At 41.9% G+C, this 22,329-nt stretch overlaps 1 protein-coding gene across 7 annotated transcripts in view; it reads right to left on the bottom strand.

The window, feature by feature from the left end:
• Positions 1-8,398: 8,398 nt before the first annotated feature.
• The window catches only part of LOC122559589 (voltage-dependent calcium channel subunit alpha-2/delta-4-like), a 549,452-nt gene continuing 535,521 nt past the window's right edge, over positions 8,399-22,329 (bottom strand). For all 7 annotated transcript variants that reach the window (XM_087997322.1, XM_087997321.1, XM_087997323.1 and 4 more), the window contains one exon: positions 8,399-9,843. In XM_087997322.1, the coding sequence (XP_087853448.1) occupies positions 9,505-9,843 (339 nt within the window). In that variant the 3' untranslated portion in view covers positions 8,399-9,504. The remainder of the gene's footprint in view (positions 9,844-22,329) is intronic.

Below are 22,329 nucleotides of genomic sequence, written 5' to 3'. Positions count from 1 at the left end.
ATTCTAGCTATTCCTTACAGTGAGGAATAAGTGAGGACTGCAGATGCTGGAGATCAGAGTCAAGAGTGTGATGCTGGAAAAGCACAGCCGGTCAGGAAGCATCTAAGGAGCAGGAGAATCGATGTTTTGGGCATAAGCCCTTCATCAGGAAAGAGACTTGTGGGTTGGGACTGAGAGATAAATGGGAGGGAGGTGGGGTTGGGGAGAGGTAGCTAGGAAAGTGCTAGGTGGATGGAGGTGAGGGAGAAGGTTATGGGTCAGAGGGGCAGTGATGGACGGGTCCGGAGGGTGGTGCTGAGTTGGAGGCTTGGGACTGGGATAATGCGGGTGGAGGGGAAATGAGGAAGCTGTTGAAATCTATGTTTATCCCATGTGGCTGCGGGGTCGCAAGGCGGAATATGAGGTGTTCCTCCTCCAGGAGTCGGGTGGTAATGGTTTGGCAGTGGAGGCAGCTCAGGGCCTGCATGTCCTTGTTGGAGTGGGAGGGCGAGTTGAAGTGTTCAGCCACGGGGCACTGGGGTTGGTAGGTGCGGGAGTCCCAGAGATGTTCTCTGAAAAAATTCGCAAGAAGGCGTCCTGTCTCCCTGATGTAGAGGTGACCACACTGGGTGCAACGGATGCAGTAGATGACACCTGCACCCAACAACCCCACCGCCCCATGGCTGAACACTTCAACTCCCCCTCACACTCCAACAACGCCATGCAAGTCCTGGGCCTCCATTACTACCCGACACCTGGAGGAGGAACGCCTCATATTCCACCTTGGGACCTTGCAGCCACAAGGGACAAATGTGGATTTCGACAGCTTCCTCATTTCCCCATCCCCCACATTATCCCAGTCCCAAGCCTCCAACTCGGCACTGCCCTCTGGACCCATCCATCACTGCCCCTCTGACCTATAACCTTCTCCCTCGCCTTCATCCACCTATCACTTTCCCAGCTACCTCCCCAAACTCACCTCCTCCTATTTATCTCTCAGCCTTAACCCACAAGCCTCTTTCCTGATGAAGGGTTTATGTCTGAAACGTTGGTTCTCCTGCTGCTCGGATGCTGCCTGACCAGTTGGGCTTTTCCAGCACCGCACTCTCTTTACAGCCATTGGCATTGTACCCAGGGAGGTATCAACAAACTGAGACATAAATTTTGAAATATTTGCATCACTGTCAATTTGTTCTGTTCAGCTCCAAATTCAAGAACCCTTCAATTTTCATGGTTGCAACATTCCTTCATGGACTAGAGCTCAAATTGATTATACAGTTGTCATCACATCCACTTAACCAAACATGGTAAACTTGGAAATATTACATTAAGTAAACAGCAGGGACCAATGGATAATGTATAGCTCCTGGATTGTGTGTTACCAGACATGTCCTGCGCCTCTTCCATCGTTTAGTTGTGTTTAGAGTATATTTAGTTGCTGGACGTGATGTTGTTGAGCTCCATGGAATTGTCTGCAGGAATTCATTATTTACAGCTTGATCCATACATATTTCAGGCAGAGTCTTCTACATTTTGGTCTAGTTGTGGTCATGGGTGTAAAACCGACCCCTAAACACTCCATCACTGTAAGCAGGGAAGCCCATATAGTGATGTGTCCATCAGGGGCATGCATGGCCACTGGTGGGCTTTCTGCTGTGATCAGGACCCCAAAGCAGTCATCTCCTGTCCTACTTAAAGCATTTGCATCTCAGACATTTGCCACCATTGTGCTGCAAGGACTGTGTCACAGATGCAGGTGCTGACAACCCAGAGGGCTAGAAACAATGGGCAAGGAAGGGAACTTTTCTGAGGGGATTGTGATGGGTCCCATAGGAAGAGGGTCAAAATTGAAGGAGAATTTGGCAGGAAAGTGATGGGAATCTCTCCGACAATGATACTCCTGATTTTTTTCCCCTCCTGCTTTTTGGGAGGGACGTATTCTGCCTATTCTTGTCTCACTAGGTTAGAGTGTCAGCTCCCTTACAACTCAACACTCCCTACGTAATCATGTGCCTTTGCTATCATCATCATTACTATATTAGGTTTCTGATGTTAATCCCACTATTCCACAACCACTGCTCCCCGTGTGTTGATAAGTTAAAATCCAGCCTAAAGCTCTCAGTTAAATTGGAGTCAGGGCTTCTTTTACAGACTGACAGTGATGCTGGGTACATATCAGTCTTTATTTGGATAAAGTGAACATAGAACATAGAGCAGTACAGCACAGTACTGGCCCTCAATGTTGTGCTGGCTTTTTATCCTACTCTAAGCAGACTAACCTACGTACCTTCGTTGTTCTATCTTCCATGTGCCTATCAAGAGTTGCTTAAATGCCCCTAATATATCCGACTCTACCATCACTGCTGGCAGTGCATTCCAGGCACCCACCAGTCTCTGTGTAAAGAACCGACCTCTGACATCTCCCCTAAACCTTCCTCCAATCACCTTAAAATTATGCCCCTCGTGATAGACATTTCTGCCCTGGGAAAAAGTCTTTGGCTATCTACTCTATTTATGCCTCTCATTCTTTTTCGTTCCAGTAAGAAAAGCCCTAGCTCCCTCAACCTTTCTTCATAAAACATGTCATTTGAAATGGGAGCAGAATTGGTTTGGTTGTTTCAGACTGAGTTTACTTCTTTAGAGGTTAAAAAAAACAAGTCGCACTTTGGATAAGCCATTGGTGCAGAGACCCAAAGTCAGCTTTTGTTTCCTTTATTGCAGCAATACCAGGACCTGGCCTCACTCTCACTAATGTCAACAAACTCAGCACAAGCCAGCTATCGAATCTGGGACTTATCTATCATTCATCCTATTTACCGAGAGAACTTTAACACAAGAATATGTTCATGGAAATGATTTAAGTTCCTTAAAATAAACCCTAATCATAAACATGTGTTTGTTTTTAGCCAAAAGAAAAAGTTTAAAAGGAAACATCTGGTCAAACCATACATTGGAAACTTAATGATAGGATGTGGGATTACAGATTCACACTAGCATCCCAGCATGATTATCTCAATGAGTTTCACTGCAGGTTAAAGCTGTCTGTCCATTGTTAATGTTGTTGACATCAATGATATCCATGTTAGTAAATTTCTGAAGCAAATTCAATCTAGTTCAACTAAGAGGTATTGAACTGGAGACTACAATTGGCTTAACTTTATTTAATGGGATTTTATTTCAATATTGCTCCCAGTTATTATGACTAAAGAGTTCTGTCAGGAATTTGTGCTCAAGAGAAAGTAACTAAAATATTTTTTTAGTGAGGACTGAAGGAATTTGCTGCTGAGCTGCACCCGGATGATGGACTACCTCAATCTGAAACAGATGTCAGAATACACTATTTCTAATCTAACATTGTCCGTCTGTCCATCTGTCTGAATGCTCTACCCCCATCCATCTTTGTCATTATTACTGTGCAATGCTGAGGCCTGAATGGCTAACTAATAAGCTGTCTCTATTCACTGGTCTCTGTTTCTGTTCATGTGTTAATGTGTTGGAATACCTGAAAGATACAATACAAGATTGCATGCACATCATGTGGTTTACTTCAAAGGGCTGCAATGTCTCTGTAAAGTGCTGTAAGACAATTTACCTTATTAGCAAATGAATCACAAGATTTTAATATTACGTTGTTTCCATTTTAAACTTGGCAAGTTTTCTCATGTAGGTGACAATCCTTGATTGGGTGATCTGCAGATCTCAACTGTAATACCAGGCAAAAGTGAACTGAAAGAAAACAAAAATTCGAGGCAGAATCGTTATCAAAGTTCTATCTCTCAGATCCTGATAGGTTTGCAAGCCCTGGAGGCCAGGATGCTGGGCTGTACACTATAAGAAACAATTAAATATTACTTTTGGAGAACTTGAGCAGCTTTTAATCAAATAATTTCTGAAGACTAAAGCCTTCAAAGAGTCAGGTAATTTCTATCGCTCAGTTCCAATGTTCACATAGTTTGTGGCTTTAGTTGAAACTTGTGATGTTGTTCCCTGTGCGTCTCTCCCTCAACTGTGTCACTCTATGTTCTACATTCCGATTGTCTTGTCAGAATAACCGAAATGGTCTTATACCAAATAATTTCTTAGTAACCAGGAAATTGTTATCCTTGTATGAGAGCTATGAGTCGCACAGAAGACTGTGTCCAGTTTTAGACCTCTTCTTATGAGGTTTTGGAAAAGGTGCAGAAAATGACTATTACACTAATTCCTAGATTTAAGGATCTTTATTGTCAAAATATGCTCAAAGAGTTGGGACTTTAGACTTTCAAAAATCACAAACATAGGGTGATCTGATCAAAGTATATAAGGTGATGAGCGGAATCGATTGTTTTCCAGTTGACAGTTTGATTCAATTGAACAGGTTTGACGGAAACGAGAAACCCAATTTTAAAGGTTATTTATGGCCAGAAACAAGATAGATGGCATGGCCATGATAAGCTGAACGGACCCTTTCTGAGCTATAATATTTTATACTTGCCAAGAGCTAGTAGAGATTTGATGGGCTAAATAGCCTGATTTAGTGTTGTAGCCATTCTATGATTCTATGTCAGGAAGTAGTTCTTTTCTCAAGAACCCCTGTAACCTGCTGCTGGCTTGTGTGGTGCATGATGGTTCACATAATTCATTGAAGTTTTACAGGAAAATAGTGAATGAGAACAGCTACCAGAAGGCTTTTTTGTTGTTTGACTGCACAGAAGGGAGATAGATTTAAATGCTTTCTCTCTTCAGGCTAGAAAATTCTCCTGGATTGTCCAAACACAAAGCTGTAGCCTCCTGAACCAATCATAAAGTTGTTCCTATGTTGATGTCTTTTGCACCCACACAACTTGTCCTGATTTAGAAAGCAATCAAATGTCTGATTTGGGCAGCTTTGGCCAGAGTCAATCATTTGGTGATGATGCATTTAACATTCTCCTCCACTGCTTGAATAAGACAATATTATATATTCAACTCACAAGGTGTTCCAGTAATTGCTAAAAATAATTGCAAATATCTTCTTACACAGTTTTCTGAAGCAACAGTTTTTAAACTTTCTGATAATTTATTTCAGCCAAGTCTAACAAATCTTTTGGCTGAAAGATTAATTTTCTGCAATTCAGGTTCAAAGCATTTCCTACATTTTCCACCTGAATGCAAGTTCTGCTTTTCTTCACCAGAGCCACGAGGGAATTTCAACACTTCAAAACGTACACCAAACACTAGAAACACTGATATTTTTAGATGATAGTTGAACTGATCTACATTGGATACTAAAAAAGTATTTGTAGGACGATACTCAACAACCATTCTGCATTCTTGAAGTTGTGAAAAGACTATCTTACCTTTGGTCTCTACCTCACTGGACAATGTTATCATTTACATAGCACAGTTTGAGAAATTTAGTCATGCTACGGCTGTGGACGCTGTTAAAGGATGTTCTATGCTATCTCATTCATTAAAATCCACAAAGTTTAACTGCATTTTAATATTTTTCTGCACATTGGGCAGAAATACCATTTTGAGCATCAGAACTTTAAAAATTTAAAATCAAAATTTAGACCTGATAGGATAGATGAATCTGTGATAGGACACTGAACAGTTGTTTCATATTCTGTTAATTGAATAAACCTTTGTTCATTTTTTTAATGACAGTGCACATTCCACATTATTTGATTCATTTCTTTTCAATCCCTTGCTTCAAAATATAACAATGACTTTTTAAATCACAATTAACATTTTCCTTTGAATGAGCTATCACCTTCTCTGCACCAACAAACTTATCTTGCAGAGATCGTTATTGAAGTTTGTATTACAATTCTTCTTGAACAAAGTGGTAATATTTCTCCAAGGAATAGCTTCTGGAAATCGGGTTGTCATCTCCATAATTTCTAAGAGTATAATGATGTTGTGTTCATTTTGCATAATTGTCTGACACAATCCATTAACACCTATTGACAAGTACTTCACAAACTGCTTTGGATAATAAATGTGTTAGTTTGATTGCATCTGGCATCTATGACACATTTTTCAGAACAGCTCCATGTCTTTAAGTAGTCTTAGCCATGTAAAATACCTGCTTATCGATGCTTGAGTTTTCCCTCTTACAACAAGTCCTGCTATAGGAGTTTCATGTGCTACATGTAATGTCATCTTGTGATATCTGACTGGTCCAACTGTCCATTCCTTGTCCACAATTCTGTGAGAGTGTCTCCACTTCCTCATCAAAACTCTGTTTTAAATACAATAACACTCTGGAACTCCTTCAGCCTTAGCTTCAACTTGAACTGCCTGTGCTAACTAATATAACTATTGATCTGCTTCTTGAGCCTCAATTAGTAAGGATATGCCAAACACTTCTGTTTGATTATCTTAACCTTAAATAGAGTTTCCATTATCCTAACATCTGCTTGCAGTATTACTTGTGACCTTAAGTGATGGAAATTATTTAGTCATTTCTCTAGTTATACACATAATAGAAAAACACTTGGAATTTGTTCTTGTAATTGTTCAGTCTCTTTAATCTCATTCAGATATTCCATGATAATGGGTGAAAACCATAACCTTAACTCCAGCCAAATCATTACTCAGGAGTAAGCTAACTCTGTTTACAGCTAATTTCTTAACAACTTCTACTAACAGTGTTCCAGGACAATAAATCATACTTGAATTGCACTTTGTACAATGGGGCTGGGATATACTGTCCACTTATTTTGTTTAATAACGCTTTGGCTTTCACCGTACTCTCTAGAGAAATATTGAACCTTTGTTGGCAAATGAGTTTGAGTATCTCCTGTGTCCTTTAATATAGTTATGGGTGTAGCTGCATCATTTAAAGAGAAAGGAATTATCTTCCATTTTGACTAAAACCTTTCATATCTCTCATCTATCTTTTTCACCCTTTCTGCTTCAGCAGTTTTTACCTCCAGTTTCCTGGTTGTAGTTCAAGCGACAATCTGATCCATAGTATTTTGTTTTGAGTTTCCTTTACTGTTTCACTCATGCAAACTTCAATAAGTCATAGCTTCATAGTCATAAAGTCATACAGCACGGAAACAGACTCTTCAGTCCAACCAATCCTTGCCGAACATAATGCCAAACTATACTACTCCCACCTGCCTGCTCCTAGCTTGCAGTCCTCTATACCATTCCTATCCATTTAATTATCCAAATGCCTTTTGAATGTTGTAATTGTACCCACATCTACCATTTCCTCAGGAAGTTCGTTCTAGATGCGAACTACCCTCTGGGTAAAAACATTGCTCCTCATGTGTTTTTAAATCTCTGTCTGCTCTCATCTTAAAAAATGTGCCCCCAGTCTTGAAATCTCCCATCCTAGGGAAACGACAACTACCATTAACTCTATCTATACCTCTCCTTATTTTATAAACTTCTATCAGGTCACCTCTCAACCTTCTATGATCCAGTGAAAAAAGTCGCAGCTTATCCAACCTTTCTTCATAACTCAAACCTTCCACAACCAGTAACATCCTGGTAAATCTCTTTTGATCCCTATAATAATACCCTTCCTATAATTGGGTGGCCACAACTGGACACAATATTCCAGAAGAGGCCTCGAGGAGAAAGTGAGGGCTGCAGATGCTGGAGATCAGAGGTGAAAATGTGTTGCTGGAAAAGTGCAGCAGGTCAGGCAGCATCCAAGGAAAAGGAGAATCGATGTTTCGGGCATAAGCCCTTCTTCAGGAATGAGGCATTCCTGAAGAAGGGCTTATGCCCGAAACGTCGATTCTCCTGTTCCTTGGATGCTGCCTGACCTGCTGCACTTTTCCAGCAACACATTTTCAGAAGAGGCCTCACCAATGTCCTATACAACCTCAACGTGACATCCCAACTCCTATAATCAAAGGACTGAGCAATTAAGGCAAGTGTGCCAAGTGCCTTTTTAACCACCCTGCCTATATGTGACATAAACTTCAAAGAATATGTACATGTACCCTTAAGTCCCTCTATTCTACAACACTACCCAAGGCCCTACTGTTAATTGTAGAAGCCCTATCCGTGTTTGTGTACAAAATGCAATATCTTGCATTTATCCAGTTTGAACTCCATCTGCCATTTTTCAGCCCATTGATCCATTTGGTTAAGATCCCTTTGGAATTTTAGAAAACCTTCGATGCTGTCTACTGTGCCACCAAATTTTGGTGTCATCCACAATCTTATAAAGCATGCCTTCTGTATTTTCATCTAAATCATTTATATAAAAATAACAAAATAGAAGAGGACCCAGAACTGATTCCCGTGGAACACTGCTGGTGACAGGCCATTAGTCTGTAAAGCAACCATTCACCACCTGCAGGATGCTGGTTTGCACTCAGGAATTTGTTGATTTTAGGTGGTTCGAACGACCACCAGATCCCTGGTTCTGGACTCATTTAGGGAATGTGAAATGAAGAAGGCCGATGGACAGGTATTTCACGACAAAAGGACCTCTGCATTTATTTAAATACAAGAAGGTAAGTATAACAAAAGAAATAAAAGGTAAATACAATAAACAATGAAATTAACATCAATTATGCAGAGTACAGCATTGAAATACATTACTAAATTAATTATAGATTAAACCATATTACAAACTAAAACCACAGTTTCATCATAGAAACTTTAATTAGGCTGCCTACCCTTGGGATCCCATGTTCTGTCACCGCCTGTATTCCCCTCCTTGTTAGCTAGGTCGGAAACTTTAGGAGTTTAAGCTCACCACTGAGGAAAATGTGATTTTGAAGTACAGCTGGCTGTTCCCACATGCCATACCTAATACTTGGATGAAGACTTCAGACTGTGAAGGCCTTTAGGCTGGGTTGAATCCACTGATGCGGTAGGAAGTTTATTGGATCAATCAGGTAAGTATTTGGTTTTCCTTAGTCTCTAGTGGTTTTGCAGGGCCGGTTTTCACCTCAGGATGTGTCAGTGACCTTATAGTGTTGGTCAGGTCAGTGGTATTTGGGAGTTTTTTGGTTCTTAGGTCTGCTGGTCATGGTCAGTTGCCTTTGGTTCCCCTGGCTCAGAACGGGCCTATGTCAGTAGTTCTTGGAATTGCTGTTGGGATTCCTTTTCTGGAGACAACTGCTGGAATTAGCTGCTGGAATTATTCTTCTGGGGATCACTGTTGGAGAATATCTGCTCAGGTGACATCAGGATCTGCATTTATACTGATTGAGGGACCCTTATTTTCACATCAAATCTGTACTTGCCATTGTGTTTCTCGAATTCCCTTTGAAGTCACTTGGTTTCCTGATTGTAAAGAGTTGTGTTAACGTATTTTGATTGACTTTGAATGTCTGGTATCTCTGTGAATGGATTTTGATTGAAGTTCAATGCGTGTGTAGGCCTCATACTGTCTGCGCTGGGTAACCAGAGGTATAAAAGTTAATTCTGGATCAAAGTGTTAGATTTGGTTGATTGTTCTCTTAGAGGTGCAAATTAGAATTTTAGGTTGAACAATAGTCTCAGACTGAAATCATTCTGGCTCTGTGTGTATTTGTTGCAACCAGAGCTCAGGAATTTGTCCAGCATTTTAGATGTTAGAAAAGTTCAGAGTCTTCCCCAGTACAGAGGAACCTTGATTATCTGAATGAGATGGGCGGACACTATTTCGTTCAGATAATTGATTTTTTGATTAATTGAGTCAATGCCTCTCCTCTGGAGCTCAGAGTTTTCTGAAGTTTCCTTTTTCCTTGCTCTGCCTTTCTTTGCTCCCTCTCTGTGCCAGGGTTTGTTTCTGAGCAGAGACACACTTGTGTCTAAGGGACCTGCAGCATTGTTGAAGCCTCCCTCCCGGAGGTATAATGTTCTGATGCAGCTTCGTTTGTGGATGTTGGGGTAATTGCTTCCGTAGTCCAATGAGTCACCACACACTGCAGCACAGAGAAACTACGGAGAGCAGAAGAAAAACACCTATACAGTGTATTCAAAAAGAATGGGTACCCAATGAACACAGTCCACAGATTTCTCAGCAACAAACCCAAACAAGCAGACAAAACACATCCAGAAGCCCTAGCCACTCTCCGCTACATCAAAGACATCTCGGAAATGACTGCCAGACTACTCAGACCCCTTGGCATCATGGAAGCCCACAAACTGACCAGCACACTAAAACAGCAGCTAATAAATTTGAAAGACCCTATATAGGAAACAGACAAAACCAACATCATTTACAAAATACCATGCAAGGGCTGTAACAAACACTACATTGGACAAACAGGCAGAAAACTAACCACCAGGATACATGAACATCAACTAGCCACAAAACAACATAACCCTCTCTCACTAGGACCCTTACATACGGATGAGGAAGGACACCACTTCGACTGGGACATCACATCTATCCTAGGACAAGCTAAACAGAGACACACACAAGAATTCCTAGAAACATGGCATTCCAATTGGAACTCTACCAACAAACACATTGACTTAGACCTGATTTACCACACATTGAGAGTAAAAAACAGGAAACGACATCACCATAAGAAATGACATCACCACAGAAAACAACATCACCAATCCAAAGAAATCCAAACATATAAATAGAAAGCAGGAATCATCAGCAGTGCTTCGTCCGGAGGCTCACTGAAGATGTTACCTAGTATGGTGACGAAATATCTGAAAATGAACCTTCCAGCTCAGCAAGCAAACCTACATCCAGATATCTGGTTTCCTCTGGTCACTTCATCTGGTTTTACTATTTTCTCACAAGACAAAGATTCCCATCAGATCCCTTTTCCTCAAATTTTGATATAGTTTGAACAAACGTACATAAATCTTTACAGGACTTTAGATTATGGCTAGCATTTTCCCCCTATCGGAACTCTGCACAGCTTCTGAACTCTCCTTTTCAACTGCATCATTTTACACCAGCATTTATTACCTTTCTCCTGAAATACTCATTCTCTCTTTTTCTCTTCAAGCTCAGTTGTTTAAGTTCTCATTGTCTTTTTATCCCCCTTTCCTTATCTTTCTCGGATATCTCTAGCTTTTTTATTTCTTTTTCCGTTACAAGCTGCTTTAATTTTCCTTCATGTTCAAACCATCATCACTTCAACTCAATATGATTTGAATATCTCATTATTCAGAGAACCTGGTCTCTCCTGTTTCTCTTTTAAACATGAAGGCCATGCAAGTCTTTCAATTCTTGTCTTCTTGGTTCTGACAGGCAATTCCACCTCAAATTCACTTACCCATTCAATTTTGGGATCACCTTTGAGTCCATTAAGTAAGGCTATTCCATCTGCAGTTTGGAGTTGGTAGCTTCTAATGCTACTTATTTAAAAAATGTACAAAACCTGGCATTTATCCTTCATTTCTTGCTTTAATTCCACATTGAATCCTATGTTGTCTTTGTTTCAAAATCTTGGCCAAGAGCCACCAAATTTTGTCAGAACTCACCAGATTGGTGCTCTGAAAATCAAACCTCACTATTACTGAAGTAGTCATAAATATGAAAGTTTGATTAAACAATTGAATTGATCTAATTGTTTAATTCATGCTGAAAGAATAGAATTTTTTTTATTAACGAGAAAATAACTACTAAATCAAACTTTTTAAATCAATGGCAAAAAAGAAGCATTAATTGGTAACTTATAATTCCTCAACTTAAACTCTACCCCTTTTATTGTTCCCATAAACGTACAAACAGACACACAAATTGGCAAGGTTAGACAAGTATTATTGGTGAAGAAGAAGAAATGATCAGAGATGCACAATTCTAGCACCAGGTTGGATCACAGACATCAATGAGTTATTTTCTTTTGGATTTCTTTTAACTTCTGATTCTTTGCAAAGTCATGGATACTCTGATTCTCAGTCTTTTAGTCACTGGTTGAAGATTTCCCCTTTCCTTTCAGCAAGGAAAATTCAGTTACTTCAGTTCAGGAAGGGGAGAGAGAGAGAGACAGAGAGACAGAGACAGAGAGACAGAGACAGAGAGACAGAGACAGAGACAGAGACAGAGACAGAGAGAGAGACAGAGAGAGAGAGAGACAGACAGAGAGAGAGAGAGAGAGACAGAGAGACAGAGAGAGAGAGAGACAGAGAGAGAGAGAGAGAGAGACAGAGACAGAGAGAGAGAGACAGAGAGAGAGAGAGACAGAGAGAGACAGAGAGATAATGAGATTTAGATGCTTTCTTGATTTTAGAAGTGTGGCTGCTTGAGGGGCCCAATGACCTGTTCCTGCTGCTATTTCTTATGTTCTTCCCACAGACTAGAAGCTTCACCTGAATTGTCCAAACACAAGGTTGTAGACACCAGCCTAGGAACCAATTGCAACATTTTTATTAAACATACACACATGCACATATACTGCATACAGCACATACATACACACGTGCACAAGGTGCTTATGGGTGGAAATTCCTCTTGCTGGACTTGATAGGAGCTGTTACCTTAACCTCCCCAAGATGTTTCCACTGACCTGGCACCCTTCCCACATGGTACTCTAATTACCTGGTGCCCTAATCACAGAGCACCCTATCCACTTGGCACTTTACTCACCTGTCATTCCATTCCATGAACCCTGATAATTACACGTAGCCACCATATTCACCTGGTGCTCTACTTACCTGGCACTCAGCATTTCTGGTACCCTGACATCTTGCCCTCCAGCACCTTACCTATCTAGCATTGTAGACACCAGGCATCTACTTAACATGCATCCTACCAAGCCAGCACAGTAGCTACATAGCACCTTAAATACCTGGAACCCTACTTATCTGAACCCTGACTTTCTACCCATCTGGCATCCTGGCATCCCACCCCACCTAGCACTCCATTCACCTGTCACCCTACCACTGGCACACTGACCGTCTTGTTACCTTCCATATTAGAAACATCACAAAGACTGTCTAAGTTGCTCTTTTTGCTGCTGCACATTTAGAGAAAAAAAATCACATAATACAGCAACTATTGCCATGAAATAATGTGTGTGTTTGACTTCCCCTGACAATCCTGCAGTACCAGTTGGAAAGCAGGATTGATGTGGCAATCCAAGTGTGATTGGTATTGCTCAGAAAATCTGGCCCATCATATTACTGGGGAATTCTGTTCAAGATCAGTTTGGCACTTGGCAAAATGTCGACAAAACGTCGATTTTGCCTGTCCTCGGATGCTGCCTGAATTGCTGTGCTCTTCCAGCACCACTAATCCAGAATCTGGTTTCCAGCATCTGCAGTCATTGTTTTTAACCTCGTTGATTTTAACCCTACTGCGAATCCTCTTGCAAGGATGCCTGCCTTGAAGAAGTTTTCCTCCTCTCTCTACAAGAATCTCAGGGAGTCTCTCTCTCACTGCAACTCCCAGGTCATTTCCTCAGCCCTGAAGCTCTTCAACCATGTCCTGAAACAAACTCGCTATCACAGCCACATCTGCTTCACCTTCATCTCCTTCCCCACCTACCTATTGTACTCTATGCTACTCTCTCCCCACCCCCACCCTCCTCTAGCTTATCTCTCCATGCTTCAGGCTCTCTGCCTTTATTCCTGACGAAGGGCTTTTGCCCGAAACGTCGATTTTGCCTGTCCTCGGATGCTGCCTGAATTGCTGTGCTCTTCCAGCACCACTAATCCAGAAAATGTAGACAGCCAAACATGTGAGAAAAGCAATGGTGGATAACAAAGCCTCTTGTGCTGCATCAGAAACCTGGAAGCCCGGTCTCTTACCTATTGTTTTTATCACAGTGACTAGCCCACTTTCAAAGAACCACAGTTCTACCAAACAATTTGGCATGAATGACTCCCATTTAGGATGGGGCAGGTTGCTTGTGAGAAATGCTGGCTTCCTGTATGTCATGCTAGCAATGCCTGCACCAGATGTGCCTGGATGGCATACAGCCAGAGAGCAGAGTGTTCAAGGGAGCCTGCCCAGTACAATCTCTGTGTGCTTTCTGCTATAACTCTCCTGGGCATGGCAATTGTCATCTCTGCAATTGCAAACAGGTCTAAATGCATTTTTAACACTTGGTTTATGACTGTGAATTAAAAACTTTCTCCACATAAAGACATCTTCCTTATCTCTGACCATACTTCTTTTGTAACTATTTTATATAACTATGCATTACTGATTTTTTTTTAGATTTGTGCAATCATGAGATTTGCTGGTAAATACATTCTTGCTTCTGCATCTTTTAAGATTGCAGAAAGCAAGAGGGATCTGTGAACTCCCCCGTTTCTGCACAATCAGGACTTTTGCTTCTGAGGACCTCTGCTGGTGAAATGAAGACATTCCCAATACCTGTATGATTCTGTCAGGCTGGGAGAAAGGACAACATTTATTTTAATTGAATTATTTACATTTACACACTTTAAGGTCATTCCTCTTTACCAAATGCATACTAAATGTCAATTTTCACAATAATGTTACAACTGTCTGTAGAAACACCTTTTAAGCAAGAACTTCAAGGATGGGCTATAGATATACTGGGTTCAGCTTCTGGTCAAAATAAAACAGTAAACACAGTAGAAATAAGAGGATAAAAAAACTTGTTTCAAGAATTTCTTTTTTCTTGTTGTGGTTTAATCCCACTGGATTTGCTGAACATAATCCACTGTCAATTGAGTTCAGTGAAAACCAGATGAATAAAAACATTAGATCCCTTATTAGCATATGCAAAGAACCTGATGCCTAAATAGGTCCTGTGAGCCCCTTTTGACACCAGTGCCATTATAGTGCAGCACACAGTGCTTAGTCAGAATGGTATGCAACATCTGGCATATTGGCTGTTCCTGCATCCATTTTTACTCCTTTCAAATGGCCATAACATAATCAAATTTCTAGGCTGTGTGTTTTGGGGGGGGGGTTCACAGTTTGAATAAAGGAATAGCACACCGTCAATCTAAAACTGCATCATGTAATGTGGAAGGATCTTCCATCACTAATATTAATCTACAATCTTTTGTTGTGCTGGTTAAGACTGCATTCACCTGGTTCCATTTCTCTCCACCTTAACCAGGAAACCATCCACAGTGTCTTCACTTCCCGTTCCGAAATCAGTATCTGTTATGTCCCTCATGGATATATCCCTGAGTTCTTCCTATTGTTCATCAGCATACTGCTTCTTAGTGACATTTACAAAGTCAAAACATCAGTTTTAAGATGTACAATGAAAATGCCCAGCTTTAACATACCACCACCACTTTGGATCCCTCTCCTGTCTAAAATACCAGACTGCTTGTCTGACACATGGTACCTGATGAGAAAAAGAACTTTGTCAGTTAAATTTGGAAGGATTAATGTAATTTCCATTCATCTTTAACACCATCAGTCTTCCTGATACTTGACAGAGAATAAGTGTACTGTATGCAACTTTAGTGTCACATTTGATCGTGACATGAACTTACATATCTATGACATCTTAAAACTACCTTTTTCCACCTTCATAATATTGTCTGACTTCATCCCTGTCTCAGCTCTGCTGCTGCTGAAAGCCTCATTGTCTCCAAAATTAACTATTCTCATATTTCTGACTGGCTCCCACATCCTACCCTCCGGAAACTCGAGGCCATTCAAAACTCTACTGCCTATGTCTTGCACCAAACCTTTTTCACACATCAACCTATTGTTTAAACAACACTCTGATTTTAAAATTCTCATTCTTGCTCCCAGGTCCCTCCATATCTTCATCCTTCATATTTCTGTAATCTCCTCCAGCCCTGCAATTCCCAGGGTTATCTCCCTTCCTCTAATCTGGAACAATTTCAGTCTTAGTCATTGCACCACTGATGACTGTACCTCCAACTGCTTGGGGCCTGAACTCTGTAACTCCCTCCATAAAACCCTTGTCTCTCTATCTCACTTTCTTCCCTGAAGAAATTCCTTAAACTTAATGTTGACTAGATTTTTTGTCCATCGTTCCTAATATCTCCTATGTGGCCCGGTGTTATATTAATGACGCCTCCTTGTGGTGTTTTATGATATGTGAATGTAGGTTGTTGTTAGCGAAGTTGACACATAAATTAAACTTTTCCCTTAAATGTAAGGCCAGAAGCCAACCTACTCTTGGGTAAGTGCTTCTATTGCTCAGAGACTGACAGGAGATAGAGTCATAGAATCATAGAGATGTACAGCATGGAAACAGACCCTTCAGTCCAACACGTCCATGCCGACCAGATATCCCAACCTGATCTAGTCCCACCTGCCAGCATCCGGCCCATATCCCTCCAAACTCTTCCTATTCATATACCCATCCAAATGCCTCTTAAATGTTGCAATTGTACCAGCCTCCACCACTTCCTCTGGCAGCTCATTCCAGACATGTACCACCGTCTGTGTGAAAAAGCTGCCCCTTAGGTGTCTTTTATATCTTTCCCCTCTCACCCTAAACCTATGCCCTCTAGTTCTGGACTCCCCAACCCCAGGGAAAAGACTTTGCCTATTTACCCTATCCATGCCCCTCATAATATTGTAAACATCTATAAGATCACCCCTCAGCCTCCGACGCTCCAGAGAAAACAGCCCCAGCCTGTTCACCCTCTCCCTATAGCTCAAATCCTCCAACCCTGGCAACATCCTTGTAAATCTTTTCTGAACCCTTTCAAGTTTCACAACATCTTTTTGATGCATGCAATCAGAATATATGCATGCAATATTCTAACAGTGGACTAACTAATGTCCTGTACAGCCGCAACATGACCACTCAACTCATGTACTCAATACTTTGACCAATAAAGGAAAGCATACCAAATGCCTTCTTCACTATCCTATCATCCTGTGACTCCATTTTCAAGGAGCTATGAACCTGCACTCCAAGGTCTCTTGGTTCAGCAACACTCCCTAGGACCTTACCATTAAGTGTATAAGTCCTGCTAAGATTTGCTTTCCCAAAATGCAGCACCTCACATTTATCTGAATTAAACTCCATCTCAGCCCATTAGCCCATCTGGTCAAGATCCTGTTGTAATCTGAGGTAACCCTCCTTGCTGTCCACTACACCTCCAATTTTGGTATCATCTGCAAACTTACTAACTGTACCTCTTAGCTCGCATCCAGATCATTTGTGTAAATAACAAAAAGTAGAGGACCCAGTACCGATCCTTGTGGCACTCCATTGATCACAGGCCTCCAGTCTGAAAAACAACCCTCCACCACCACCCTCTGTCTTCTAACTTTGAGCCAGTTCTGTATCCAAATGGCTAGTTCTCCCTGTATTCCATGAGATCTAACCTTGCTAATCAGTCTCCCATGGGGAACCTTGTCGAACGCCTTACTGAAGTCCCTATAGATCACATCTACCGCTCTACCCTCATCAATCCTCTTTGTTACTTCCTCAAAAAAGTCAATCAAGTTTGTGAGACATGATTTCCCACGCACAAAACCATGTTGACTATCCCTAATCAGTCCTTGCCTTTCCAAATACATGTACATCCTGTCCCTCAGGATTCCCTCCAACAACGTGCCCACCACTGACGTCAGGCTCACTGGTCTATAGTTCCCTGGCTTATACTTACCACTCTTCTTAAACAGTGGCACCACATTAGCCAACCTCCAGTCTTCCGGCACCTCACCTGTGACTATCAATGAAACAAATATCTCAGCAAGAGGCCCAGCAATCATTTCTCTAGCTTCCCACAGAGTTCTAGGGTACACCTGATCAGGTCCTGGGGACTTATCCACGTTTATGCGTTTCAAGACATCCTCTGTAATATGGACATTTTGCAAGATGTCACCATCTATTTCCCTATAGTCTATATCTTCCATATCCTTTTCCACAGTAAATACTGATGCAAAATACTCATTTAATATCCTCCCCATTTTCTGCGGCTCCACACAAAGGCCGCCTTACTGATCTTTGAGGGGCTCTATTCTCTCCCGAGTTACCCTTTTGTCTTTAATGTATTTGTAAAAACTCTTTGGATTCTCCTTAATTCCATTTGCCAAAGCTATCTCATGTCCCTTTTTTGCCCTCCTGATTTCCCTATTAAGTATACACCTACTTCCTTTATACTCTACTAAGGATTCACTTGATCTATCCTGTCTATACCTTACATATGCTTCCTTCTTTTTCTTAACCAAACCTTCAATTTCTTTAGTCATCCAGCATTCCCTATGGTCAAGAGTAGTCCTGCATATCTAAACTCTGCTCTGATTTGGAAGAGCCGCTCCTTCCACAGATTGCTGAACTAATGCTGTCACCTTCTCACTAGATGAAAGGCAGGAGCAAAACCCACGCCCGAATAAGCTGAGAAGAAAACAAAATAGCTGAGTAAACAATATTTGATTTATTTAGCTGCCTGTAAGAAACACTTCACAAAGGAGTTCCCTTAGTTAGCTCAGCCGCAGGGAAGCTAACAGAGCGCTTTACAGCAGGGGCTCTGTGTGAGTTTACACAGTCCCTTTGTTTAAAGCACATTCACATGCTTTCTGCCAGTTGGCTTACGAGCAGCTCCTCCCTTTCAAACAGCCTTACGTTATTATACCATAAATAGCCAGAAGTTTGAAGAGAAATCAGATCCTCATATCATTTTTAAAGACCTGAGCAGCTACTTCTTTCTCAACAGACTTTGAAAAACATTGGTGGAACCTGAACTACATGGCTGAAATTTTTGAGTTTTATTAACCAAATCATATTGGCTTCCTGTTATTCTGCAACTAAAATGTACATCATTTAATCAGGATTTTTGGAAAAACAGGCAATGTTTGTCAGTCAGGGATTATTGACTTCAGCACACATATGCAGTTGTGGCATCACTGTATTTCCAGAAGACCAGGGACAGAATTAGACCATTTGCCCATTGAGCCTTCTCCATCATTTGATCATGGCTGATCTGTTTCTCAACTCCACTCTCCTGCCTTCTCCCTGTAACCCTTGATCCCCTTACTAATCAAAAACTTATCTCTCTTAAATATACTCACTGACTTGGCCTCTAAAGCCTTCTGAAGAAATGAATTCCATAGATTCACCACCCTCCGGCTTAAGAAATTCCTCCCCATCTCAGTTTTAAAGGGGCATCCCTTCACTGAGGCTGTGCCCTTGGATCCTAATCTCTCCCACTTGTGGAAGTATCTTACCCATGTCCACTCTATCCAGGTCTCTTAGTACTTGAAGTTTCAATGAGAATTCTCCCCTTGTCCTTCTAAACTTCAATTATAGATCTAGAGTCCTCAACCATTCTTCATGTGACCAGCTCTTCGTCCCAGGGATCATTGTTGTAAATCTCTTCTGGACTGCCTTGAAGTTCATCCTTCCTCAGGTTAGAAACGGCTTACAATATTCCAAATGCAGTCTGATGAGAACTTTATAATATCCTCAGCAGTATGTCTCTACTCTTGTATACTAAGCCTCTTGAAATGAATACCAACATTGCATTTGTCTTCCTAACTGCCAACTGAACTTAAATGTTAACGTAAGAGCATTCTGAACTTTGTGTTTCAGGTTTCCGAAGCCTTTCATCAATTAGAAAATAGTCTGCACTTCTGTTCTTCCTGCCAAAGTGCATAACCTCACACTTTTGCACATTGTATTCCCTCTGCCACTCTCCTCGCATGTCCAAGTCCTTCTACAACCTCCCCACTTCTTCAGCACTACCTATCCCTCTGCCTTTGTGTCATCTTCAAATGTAGAACAGTGTATAATGTGAATAGTTGTGGTTTCAATCCTGATCCCTGTGGAACTCCACTAGTCACTGGCTGCCATCTGAAAAAGACCCCTTTATTCTCACTCTCTGTCTTCTGTCAGTCAGCCAATCCTCTATTTGACCAGAAACTTTCGAATAACAAGTCCTCGAACACACAACTGTTAGCTCTCAAAAACTGCACTGTTACTGACATTAGGCAAAATACTTCTCCACTTAAAATATGCAGATGCATTGGTAGTATCAAAAGAGTAGGATGCTATTAGACTGGTAGACTAGAAGCCCAGGCCAATATTTTGAGGACATGGTCTCAAATCCCACTTTGGCAAATGATGATACCTGAATTCCGTAAAAATCTGGAATAAAGAGCTGTCCTAATGGTGGTCATGTAATGATTGGTGATCATTGTCAAAAATCCATCTGGTTCACTAATGTCCTCTAGGACAAAAATCTGCTGTTCTTACTTAGTCTGACATACATGAGACTCTAGACCCACAGGAATGTGATTGATTCTTTACTGTCCTCGAGGCAATTAGAGATGGGTAACAAATGTTGTTTGCCAGAGTGGCGAGGAGAGAAGGAGTGGTGAAGCGAGGGTTGCCGGGAAGGGTGAGTTTTCCCGCATTAAAAGGGACTTACCTCGGGAGTCGGGCCTCTATTTGCTGAGAGTTGCGAGGGAGGAGTGAAGGACTTCTGGGAAGTCATATATTTGTGTGGTTGCGTTACGTGAAACACTACTCGGGTAGTGTCTCCCACCCATCCTCCTCCTCTAACCAAAAAAAAGGTTCTGTGCGCCAGATTGGTAAAGTAACGAGTTTATTTTTTATTCCATAGTTTTTCAACAGTCTCTTTGGGAATTTAGAATCATGGGAATGGAGGTGAGGGCAGTTGAATGTTCCTCATGCAGAATGTGGGAGGTAAGGCTCTCCATTAGTGTCTCTGCTGACTACATCTGCGGGAAGTGCACCCAACTCCAGCTCCTCGAAAACTGCGTTAGGGAACTGGAGCTTTGGATCATTCAGGAGGCAGAGGGGGTTATTGAGAGGAGCTACAGGGAGATAGTCACTCCTAAGGTACAAGAAAAAGGCAGATGGGTTACAGTCAGGGGACGGAAAGGGAACCGGCAGGCATGGCAGAGATCCCCTGTGGCCATTCCCCTCAACAATAAGTATACCGTTTTGGATACTGTTGGGGGGACGACTTACCAGGGGAAAGCAGTGGGGCACAGGGCTCTGGCACAGAGTCTGTCCCTGCTGCTCAGAAGGGAAGGGGGAAAAGGAGCAGAGCAGTAATCATTGGGGACTCCATAGTTAGGGGGACAGATAGGAGGTTCTGTGGGGATGAGAGAGACTCATGGTTGGTGTGTTGCCTCCCAGGTGCCAGGGTTCGTGATGTCTCTGATCGTGTTTTTGGGATCCTTAAGGGGAAGGGGGAACAGCCCCAAGCCAAGGTCCACATAGACACTAACGACATAGGTAGGAAGAGAGATGGGGATTTAAGGCATAAATTCAGGGAGCTAGGATGGAAGTTTAGAGCTAGGACGAACAGAGTTGTTGTCTCTGGTTTGTTGCCTGTCCCACGTGCTAGTGAGGCAAGGAATAGAGAGAGAGAGGAGTTGAACATGTGGCTACAGGGATGGTGCAGGAGGGAGGGTTTTGGATTCTTGGATAATTGGGGCTGTTTTTGGGGTGGGGTGGGACCTCTACAAGCAGGATGGTCTTCATCTGAACCAGAGGGGTACCAATATCCTGGGGGGGGGGGGGTGGAATTCGCTAAGGCTATTGGGATGGGTTTAAACTAATCCAGCAGGGGGATGGGAAACAAAATTGTAGTTCGAGTATAGAAAAGGTTGAGAGTAGGGAGGTCTAAAATCAAGTTTCAGGGGCACAAGATGGCACCGGCAAGCAAGAGGTTTGTTTGAAGTGTGTCTACTTCAACGCCAGGAGTATCTGGAATAAGGTGGATGAACTTGCAGCATGGGTTGGTACCTGGGACTTCGAAGTTGTGGCCATTTCGGAGACATGGATAGAGCAGGGACAGGAATGGTTGTTGCAGGTTCCAGGATTTACATGTTTCAGTAAGGACAGAGAAGATGGTAAAAGAGGGGGACGTGTGGCATTGTTGGTCAAGGACAGTATTACAGTTGCAGAAAGGATGTTAGGGGACTCGTCAACTGAGGTATTATGGGCTGAAGTTAGAAACAGGAAAGTAGATGTCACCCTGTTGGGAGTTTTCTATAGGCCTCCAAATAGTGCCAGAGATGTAGAGGAAAGGATAGCAAAGATGATTCTCGATAGGAGTGAGAGAGACAGGGTAGTTGTAATGGGGGACTTCAACTTTCCAAATATTGACTGGGAACACTATAGTATGAGTACTGTAGATGGGTCAGTTTTTGTCCAGTGTGTGCAGGAGGGCTTCCTGACACAGTATGTAGACAGGCCAACAAGGGGCGAAGCCACATTAGATTTGATACTGGATAATGAGCCCGGCCAGGTGTTAGATTTGGAAGTAGGTGAGCTCTTTGAAGACAGCGATCACAATTCTGTTATGTTTACTTTAGTGATAGAAAGGGATAGGTGTATACCACTGGGCAAGAGTTACAGCTGGGGGAAAAGGCAATTACGATGCGATTAGGCAAGATTGAGGAAGCATAGGATGGGGAAGGAAACTGCAGGGGATGGGCACATTAGAAATGTGGAGCTTATTCAAGGAAAAGCTCCTGTGTGTCCTAGATAAGTATGTACCTGTCAGGCAGGGAGCGTGGGAGCCGTGGTCTATGAAGGAAGTGGAATCTCTGGT

This window comes from Chiloscyllium plagiosum, unplaced genomic scaffold (assembly GCF_037043375.1).
Source record: "Chiloscyllium plagiosum isolate Xiang-an unplaced genomic scaffold, Cpla_swu_hap1 HiC_scaffold_19, whole genome shotgun sequence".
NCBI classification, from domain to species: Eukaryota; Metazoa; Chordata; class Chondrichthyes; order Orectolobiformes; family Hemiscylliidae; genus Chiloscyllium; species Chiloscyllium plagiosum.
Note: the sequence above shows the minus strand (reverse complement) of the source record. Positions and strands in the feature narration are given on the sequence as shown.